At 50.6% G+C, this 9,613-nt stretch overlaps 1 protein-coding gene across 1 annotated transcript; it reads right to left on the minus strand.

The window, feature by feature from the left end:
* Positions 1-1,683: 1,683 nt before the first annotated feature.
* On the minus strand, positions 1,684-8,125 carry Chst2 (carbohydrate sulfotransferase 2). The gene is made up of 2 exons (XM_047565388.1): positions 7,369-8,125; positions 1,684-7,264 (listed from the first exon to the last, which is right to left on the minus strand). The coding sequence occupies exon 2, from the start codon at positions 7,080-7,082 to the stop codon at positions 5,490-5,492; it is 1,593 nt and encodes a 530-aa protein (XP_047421344.1). The 5' UTR covers positions 7,083-7,264; positions 7,369-8,125; the 3' UTR covers positions 1,684-5,489.
* Positions 8,126-9,613: the final 1,488 nt, after the last annotated feature.

Here is a 9,613-nt window from a genome sequence, read left to right on the forward strand (position 1 = left end):
GAAATGTTATTAGCAGAACCTGCAGCATCCACCTTCCAGGGGACGTGCAGGTCATGTTCTCTGTCCTCATGCAAGACATCTGGCCTGACCTGTTCTCAGAGAAGGATCCCAGGAGGGGCACATGCTCCCTCCATCTTCAACAGACCATCCACATGTCCTCAGACCCAGCCAATGGTTAAGAGGGCATTGTCCATCACTTGCTGCAATTGCCAAGAATGACCAGTGGGGTGCGCACGTAGCCCCTTAGCATGTCACCATCACAGTGCGCTTGACAATCCTTGCTACAGTGACACACAATAACTCATGCATTTGCACCCATGTTTCCTTTCACCATCATTCCATCTCTCCTGCAGCTGGACATTTCATTCCCTGCATCTGGAGACAGAACCAGCCGCGGGGACGTGCAACCTGCACAGCTGCCCCCTGCTTAAAAGGGCTCCGTGCTTGGTGTAATTGTCATCTTGAAAGGCTAATGTTTTTAACGAGGGCCTTGCACTTTCATTTTGCTCTGCGCTCTGCAAATTATGTAGCGGGTCCTGTCCAGAAAACTAAGCACTTCCAGGTGAATTTCTAGCCCTGTCTGCACACCTGGTATGGAAACCACTGCACAATGTTTCCGAGTGCAGCTTCGGGTTACAGGGGTTATTTTCACCATCACTCACTTGGCAGGGTGACGATCACAAACCTCAAAGTTCAATCAGTCCCAAAATACTTTTGACATTTCATTATAGATAATTAATTCAACCAAAAGTGAAGTTCTGGGCTCTACCACCCTTTATCATCCTGTTACCAAGCATACAGAGAGGCTCCTGCTCCTTCAAGATTCCTTTACGTCCATAAACAATACCACCCCTCAAACACTGTCGTAAAGTTTCCCATTCTATAGACTCAATGTGCTATGCAGAATTTAACATTTTCTTTAACACAATTTGATTGAGGGTGCGCAGAATTGCATCAGATGTAACAAAAATCAAGCCTCGTCATTTCAATTATGAAACACTTGTACCAAGGCCTATACCCGAGTAGTTCACTGGCTTGTACTTGAACTGCAGAAGTATCAGCTGAGTGTCCAGAAAGGAGGGAAAGTATTTCAACAAATTACTTTCTTAGTCATGACAGGCTGGAAAGAGCTCTCCTCAAGGTGAGTGACAAAAGGGGTCTGTAAACTATGCACTTACCTGGGGACATCCCATCACACATCAAGCCATCTCTCAAATTGCGATTGTCATTTTGTACCTGTCCACATTGAATCCTGACACAGAACTGTCACAGGTTCTGATATAATAATTGGCCATTCACTCTCCAGAGGCCTGAGATCAAAAGTGAGCTCCCCACATACCCATTAACTGGTCTCTTGGGCTGGGAACGTGGCTCAGGAGTATAGCACTCACCTCTTGTGCATGAGGCCATGGATTCCATCCCCAGAAAAAAAATTTTTTTTAATTTTCTTGGCTAGACTCTTTCAAGACAATGCAGGAACTCAACATGGTGTGGGGCGCATGGTCGGGGACATCGTGTATGAGAGGAAGAAAGTTGGAGAAGGGTAGTGAAGTGACATCTCACCCTATTTACCATGTCTGCAGATGAGACATGCCTGTTTAATTTCCCTCCTTCTCCTCTGAAGTCATCTCTAGAGACTCAGATTCAAACATGATCTTTATTTCATTGCTCAGTGGGTAGGGAATATTAATAGAATAGCCTCACCCAAATTCACATTAATTTCAAATCCACCACCATCATCCAGCCACAACTCTACCGTGTGCAATAAAAGTCCTGCACATGACTGGCAGGGGACGCATGGGGATAGGCGGCCATGGGCTCATTCAGCATCCACAATAGAACACGCTTCCTGAAAGTAACCATTCTTCTGCTGGGGGTAAATTTCACATCATAGTCCTTCGGTCTGCACGTTCATAGCACAAAAACAGTATGTTATCACATGGCTTCAACAAAAATGAACAACGTTACAGCCCCGCCCCCTTCCAGGCACCTGGACACATTTGTTCTGCAGGTATGTTCTGATCCCTGCCCGCATATTGTTTGTGCAATTGGGAAGCCAATTATTAAAAAGCTAAGTCCTTATTTGGAAGCTTTCACTTCTTCACATTCATAAATTCTGCCTTTTTGTTTCTAATTCATCGGTGGGAAATACTGATCTACGCACAGTCTCCCAGAACATCTTAAAGATATTGCTTACTCCCTGCATCAAAATAGGTCCCAATTCCTTCAGCAAACTTTACTGAAGAGCCTGGCCCTGTCCCCAAACAGGTAACACATTCTTCAACTCTTGCCCTCTGAGCATTTTCAAAATTTGATAGCTACCTAGTTCCTTCACTTCTTTAGTAAATATTTATCGAGCACTCACTGTGGGCAGGCACAGAAGGGTCCAGGTTTGCTCCAGCCCCTGCCTGCAAGGTCCCCATGGGTCAGTCTGAATAAGGCCTTTGAGTGGCTCTGAGCTTCCTGAAACTCAAGCACCCACACTGTGCCTCTGCCCTGTTCTAAACTCACACTTCTTGAATAAATGCACTGCCTGGGCTTTATTTTCTAAATAGAACTTTCCAATTAGCACAGACATTCCAAAGTCAAAGGTGTTAGTGGAGTGTGTTATTAACTGAGCAGGACTTAAAATAAAACTCACTCTAATAACCTGCTCTGAAGAATGTGTCCTCCTGCTGATGGACATTTCGCCAGGTTGGGAAACGTGAAAGGATCTCTTTCACATGTGCAGTCTCCAAAACCGTCACAGGCTCTGTTACAATTTGTTGTGGCCCATGTCTGTTTGCACCAGGGGCTGACAGGAGCGTGTTAACACCAAAAAGGCTCCTCTCCTCAAAGCTGCAGAAGCTGAATGTCACTGATATGACTATCTCAGCTCTTAGGAGGAACAACACCCATCTCGCTTTCATAGAAGGCAGGTAGGTGCAAATCTCCAGGAACAATTCACCTTTCAAATTATAGAGTCCAGGAGTGGCAGAGTGGAGAGAATACAGCTGCCACAAAACAAGGGAATTACAGGCACAAACCCTTTGCAAACAGAGCGAGGGGGAAGCTGTTGGTGTGAGCTTAGTATTCCATCTGAACAGAGGCCATGAATGTTCTGCAGACTGCTAAGGCTCTGCATAGTATCTAATTTTTTTAAATACAAGATCCAAAAACATCATCATCCTACTTGAAAGCAATCCAAGTCATTGGATATCCTGGGAGAATGAATTCAACTGCTTAAAAATCCTTCGCTCAAGAACTAGGCATGAATTTCACTGTGGTTGTTAAGAGCTGATTCTAATGCCACATGAAATTTGTTTTTAAATGGTTATTTTATTCAGAGTGGTTGCTTTTTAATGATGCTATCTTAATTTCCCGCTAAACCCTTTTTCATCTACAGTCATCCAACATTAATATTTATTTTGTTCATTTAGCTTTAAAGTATTCTTAAATTAAAGCTCTTACAAATATTCTGCTGCTGCTGAAGATAATTCAGCATACACACTACCACAAAAAAAATCATGAACAATATGATCAATGTGCTACAGCTGTAATATAACTTAATAAACACAATATTAGAAACTACTTTAGTAAATTAAAAAATAACCATTCTAGAATATGTTATAAAATCTACTTCCATATGTACCTTTTATAAAAAAACCTATGCATTTTTTCATCTTGGAATTTTTGCCCATGTAGTTAGATCTCACACTATAATGATAATTATACTTGAGAATCACTTTGTGTTCAAGTATTTTTAATGTATGTATTATTCTTTGTTGTCTTTTCCCTAAAATAAAATTTTCGGGATTTAACCTATACATATCAGCTTTCAGAAGTTTCATAATAAATTATAGTAAAATGAAACCATGATGATATTGAACTTGTACCGTATTTAATGTAATAAACAACCACACTGTCATCTTGTTCCTATTTGGGTTTCATAATTTCTTATCCTAATACAACATTCTGCAGAATGCTTCAGTACAATGTGGGTTCAGGACATAGCAATATCATATTCACTGCAGGATAATTCAATGGTTTTCTCCCTGGGAAAGTACCAAATCTCAAAATCCTACACACTAATCCATTTTTATTTCCTCTTTCCCATAATTCATTTTCAAATCTAAAAGAAGCTCTTGGCTGAAGCCTTACACCGTCTGCAGCTTGTGTTTTCTTTGCGAATTTCCTTTTAGGAAACATGATAAAGAAAGCAACATATCCCACAGGCACCCCAAGTAAACCATTACAAATTCATGTTCTTTTTCACTAATTTGGATGGGAAGCGAGGAAGAAGAGGAAAAGCCCGTAAGTGACCTTACTCCTAAAAGGGAAGATAAAACCTTTCTGCTTTTGTATCAAAGGCAGAAAAACACTCCAGACAGATACTTCTGTCACTTTGCTAACGGAAGAAGTTGCTACCATCACCAACAGTATGTTCACATTCATTTTTGAGGCTTGTGTTCTAATCTTCAGAACTTTCTAAAATTACACACTTTTTAACAATCCTTTTCCCGAAGCCAAACTCAGGACAAAAACATTAGTCTCAGCTTCCAGGTTCCCTGTCTTAACTCAATACAGTAGGAATCAAAAGCAAATGTGTTCGAATCCTCAGGGGCTCACTTCTTCCTTTCTGTACTTGGAGCTCAACAGAAGAGTAGCTGTGCATTTCCTTCCACTGACCGGCTTGGTTTTGCCTGTAGAATCGGAAGATTTGTTCCATTCCTGAACACCTGGCAGGCTGTGATTTACATGTGAGAAAACAATTCCCCGGTTATTATCAAAGAGCCAGAAGTTTCTCCCTGGTTAACTGTCCTTCAGGAGAGGGAGGGGGAGGAGAGGCAGATTCTACCTGAAGCTATGTGGGACCAGTAACACAGGTAAATCCGAAGCATTGGAGGCAAATATTAAAAAAAAAAAAAAAAAAAGAATATTATTTATTATCTTCTTTATTAATACTCACATGTAACCTTTGCTTTTTACACAAAAGTCTACTTTAGAGGAACGCCTCCTTAGTTCACCATGCCCATTGGGGCTTTTTGTCCCTAGACCACTTCCCCTTTGTCCACCCCACCCCCCACCCACGTCCAGATTACTCTTACATGTTCACAGATACCACGAAAACTTTGTAAACAAGATTTGGGTTACTGGAACTAGATTTCATCAACATTCCACTTCAAAATGGAAGGCAGGTGGGAGAGAGGGTGAGAAACAGGAGAAAGGAGAGAGGGAAAGAGGCAGGGGACAGGAGAGGAGGGACGACTGGTCAGAACTTTCAAGTCTTACCTTTTCTGAGATGTGTGTGTGTGTGTGTGTGTGTGTGTGTGTGTGTGTGTGTCTGTTCCTTAAAATTCACTGACTCAAAACATTGACAGCTAGTGCCTGCGTGGTTGTTTATATTATATATCTCTAGTAGAATATGTGGGCTACCTCGGTTTGGGTCTGGGCTGTTTGTTTAAACACATCACAGTTATCTTCGTGGGTGTCTCCTGGGAAACCCTCTCTCAGAGCCGGGGCTTCCGAAGCAGGGTCTTACTGAGGTCTTTGACCTCCTCGGGGCTGTTGACCCGCTCATAACCCAACACGGCCATGGGCTGGTAGCAAAACTCCTCCACCTGTTTTATCTGCTGGAAGGTGAGTGCGGTCCGCCAGGCGTTGGCGGCCTGCGTGGCATTGCGTGCGGACACCACGAATGGCTTGGAGGAGGATCCCGAGCCACTGGTCATGTTCAGGGCAAACTGCTCCATTTCTGGACTCACCAGCAGTCCCACAAAGTCGTACACCCTCCGTAGCGTCTTAATGGGGTCTCCCACCAGGTCCTCGTACCGCACCACCAGGTAGTGGCCCTGCAGCCAGTCGGGGGGCTGCAGGGCAGTCTGCAGCGTCTTGGCCATGCTGTTGCAGATGACCTCCATAGCGCCCAGCGCATGGTAGTCTGCGGGGCCGCCCATACCCTCCTTCTTGGCGCCCAGCTTGTGGCCGGCGGCCTCTAGGAAGGGCATTCGGTGGGCTCGCGGGTCCCGGCTGCGCACCACTTGTAGACTCTCACGGATGAGGCCGTGGCGCGAGCGGATGCGTGAGCTGGCAACCGCACGGGGATCACGCACCAGGTGGATGACCTTGAGGTCCAGGGCCGGGTCTCGAAGCAATGGCGCCAAAACTGCCACGTCGAAGACTCGCACGCCCTTGATGACCAGCGTGCGGTACTTGCGGCACTCCTCCTCAAAGCGTGCCAGGCGCTGAGGGGGACACTTCTTGCACACCCGGTCGTCCACCAGTCCTACGACCTCCTTACGGTAGGCGGGGCAGAGTGGCGACGAGCACACCACTTTGTTGGTGGCTGCCCCGAAGATGCCCAGAGTAGTAAGGTTGCGCCCCCCACTGCCCGCGGGGCTATACAACTGGAAAACGGAGAGATCGCAGCGATAGAGAGCGCTCAGCATGTCCCGCGCTGCCCCCTGCAGGGAAACGGCGTCCCCCGGGTACAGTTTTTGCCACACGTGCCACACTGGCTCGTAGAGGAAGAACACCTCGGGGTTCTGGTTGAAGAGCTCGCCGAAGAAGGACGAGCCCGAGCGCCACGTGGTGAACACGTACACCAGCTGCCGCTTGACCCCGCCGTCCCTGGTGCCCCGAGTGCCATTGCCTGGAGGGGCCGCGGCCCCCACCACCCCCGCGGCGGCTGCGGGAGCTGCCCCGACGGCGGCAGCGGGAGGGCGGTACGGAGTGCGGGGGTCCAAGCGGGTGTGAGAGCGGGGTGGCACCGCAGGAGGCGGCCCCGGGCGCCCCCAGCTGCCCCCAGCTGCCCCGGCCGCGGCACCCAGCGGCCCGTCGGGGTTGCACTGCTGCAGCGGCTCCTTGTGCCATTTGTAGTCCAGGAGGTTGAGCATGGTAAGCACCAGCAGCAGTGCATAGCCCGCGCACAGCACCAGCGCCTTCCTGCGGAACACCTTCATTCCGAGCGGGGACGCGGGCCAGCGGCGTCCTGGGCGCCGGGGCCACGGCGGGAGCAGGGCGCGTGGCGCGGCGGCAGGCACAGCCGGGAGCAGCCGGGGCAGCGCGCCCGGGGGCAGAGCTCGCAGCGAGCTGCGGCTCATCACAGGCACAGCTCCGGCCGGCAAAGCGGCGGAGGCGGCCCTGCAGCCCGAGAAGGGGACGCAGCGGGCCAGCTGCGGGCGCCGGGTCTGGGGCCGCGGCTCCGAGGCGGGCGCGGCGGCAGTGGCGGCTGGTCCCTGGCGCCCAAGGCTGGCTCTCCCATGGCAGCGGCTCCGAGAAGGACCTGTGAGGGAAAGTGGAGTGAGTGGGTGAGCCCCAATCTCCCTCCCAGCTACCTCCTCCGCCTAAGTAACGCCCACCCACAAGTCTGCCGGCTCCCCCGCTCACCTGGAGCCGCGGGCGCGCCCCAGAGCGGCCCCGGATCACCCACCGGAGGACTATCCGGCTGTCACTCCTTCCTCGATTTCTCTCCTGCTCTTTTCTGCCGGGGGTCCCCGCGCCTTCGAGGGAGCCGCGGGACTCTGCAGCCCGAACCCTGGGCAGAGTTTCCCGGCAGCGGGCGCCCTGCAGCTCGGGAAGGGAAACTTTCACAGGGCCCGGAGCCTTGCTGCGCGCTCCGTGGAACCCGGCGCGTCCCGGCTCCAGCGACGTCTCCTCCTCTCTCTCGGGACCGCAGCTTCCTTCCTCGCTCTGGGGGGCGAAGCGGGCTAGAAGCGACGGCAGGGATGGCTTATACGCGACCCAGCTCCAAGCAAAGCGGCTCTCGCTCTCTCGCTCTCGGCCTCTGCACAGCGAATCTTCCCATCTCTCTGGCTGCGGCGGATGGGGTGCAGCGCGACCCCGCAGCGGCGGCGACTGCTTCTTCCATCACCGGGAGGATGCCCGGGCGGGCAGCGCAGGCAAGCCCCGCCGCTCCGTAGCTTCGGATTGGCCCGGAAGGACCCTGCATGCACAGCTCTCAGCAAAGGAGCCCGGGTCCGCAGCGCTCTCCTGCCTGCCCCGCCCCCGGCACGAGCCGCGGCTGGCCAACGAGGTATCCAGGCAGAGAAAGCCCCCGCTGCCGCCGCCGCGCGAAAGCGGCGCCTGGGAGGATGCTGCTACCCGACTCCCCCTACGCCGAGCGCCTGCAACGCGCTCGGGCCAGCCTCTGCGCGGCTTCTGCCAGGCAGCGCGGGTTGGTGCGCGCCGCCGTCTGTCGCCGCGGCTCCTCCCCTTCGCCGCGCTGCCCTCCTCCTCCGCCTGTCCCACGCCCGCCCTCTTCACAGCGCCTGACTCCCGCCACCGCCTCCTTGGGGGCTGGAGATGCGACCCGGTTTACATCCGCGCCGCTTGGGCCGCCATCCGCCGGTGGAAAGACGTAGTTCTCTGTGCACAAAGCGCCTGGGCGCGGGCGCATGATTCGCAGCGCTCTGGGGCCGGGAGCTGCCAGAGACTTGGATTCTGCGTGGCTGAGGACTCGGCCGGGTGTTAGACTCTCGGAAAGAGTTGGTGATAAAGTTTGGGCAGAGATCCCCCGGCGGCGGTACGCTGGCTCCGCTCTTCCCTCTGGGTAGACACCGGCAGCCTCTCGCGTAGCCGGATACGCACCCGCGCTCAGGAGCGCTCGGAGAACTAGGAGCGGCATTCTCCAGCTTCCCACACCCTGCGGGTCCTTTCCAGCTGTTCTGCGGTTTCTCCTACAAGGAGGAAGTAATAAATCTTTTTGACCCCAGGGTCAAAGAAGACTTAAGTTTTAGGTGCTGGTGGGGCGCTTTCTCCCCCGATCACTGGACAGTACAGACAAGGGGCAGCTTCGTTTTTATGACCCTTCCAGCAGATGCTCTGGCTCTTTCCGCTTGAGACTCTTGTGTCCACTGTGATTGACGTTCTCTTGAATTGGGGTGATGGGGGAAGGGTCGAGTCTTTGTTCTAATTTACTGTTTAAAAAATTTTTTTAAAAAAAAAAAACAACTTGTCCCAATTCTTGGCTTTAGAAATGAGATCAAAGAACTTTACTCCAAAGAAACACAGATGTTGGAACTTGAAAGTCATTGTTTAGTTAGTTTAGATTGGTTTAAGCGCTTTTTAAGGTCATGAGGAAAAGTTCCTCTCCCTCGTCCCTCCTGTCTATGTATGTCTGTCTGACACTCCTTCCCCGTCACAGCTTCAACTTCATCTGTTAAATGGGGCAACTCTAATATCCTCAGCGGTGGTGATGGGACAATCAGATCCCAGTACAGGCCTAGAAGGGCCCAAGGTGAATCCCTCTGGGTCCTGAAGGTCAGCAGGGTAAACAGGCGTCATACTGTCTCTTGTCTCTATGGAATTCTTACAAGTTCGACAAAGTTACTGCAAATTCTTAATAGGTTTTGTAGCCACCTCTTTCAGCAAAGGACCCTTCTAAATTTAAAATGTTGCAGTTGGTGCCATTATTCTTCAGGGCTTCTTGCAGAATCTTCTGGTACAGGAACTCTTGGAAAGCTACTTCACTCGCTTTCCATGGGTTTGCAACTCGCTTTTTAAGGGTTTCATTTCAGGGTTGAAAAAGATTTCAAAAAATTTGATTTAGTGTTATTTTCCAGAAACATCCATAATGTCATGAATAGAGTTAAGCTCATTTTCCCCCCTCAGTTCTGATAAGGAGTACAGATGA

The sequence above is a fragment of the Sciurus carolinensis genome, chromosome 9, assembly GCF_902686445.1.
Source record: "Sciurus carolinensis chromosome 9, mSciCar1.2, whole genome shotgun sequence".
NCBI lineage: Eukaryota > Metazoa > Chordata > Mammalia > Rodentia > Sciuridae > Sciurus > Sciurus carolinensis.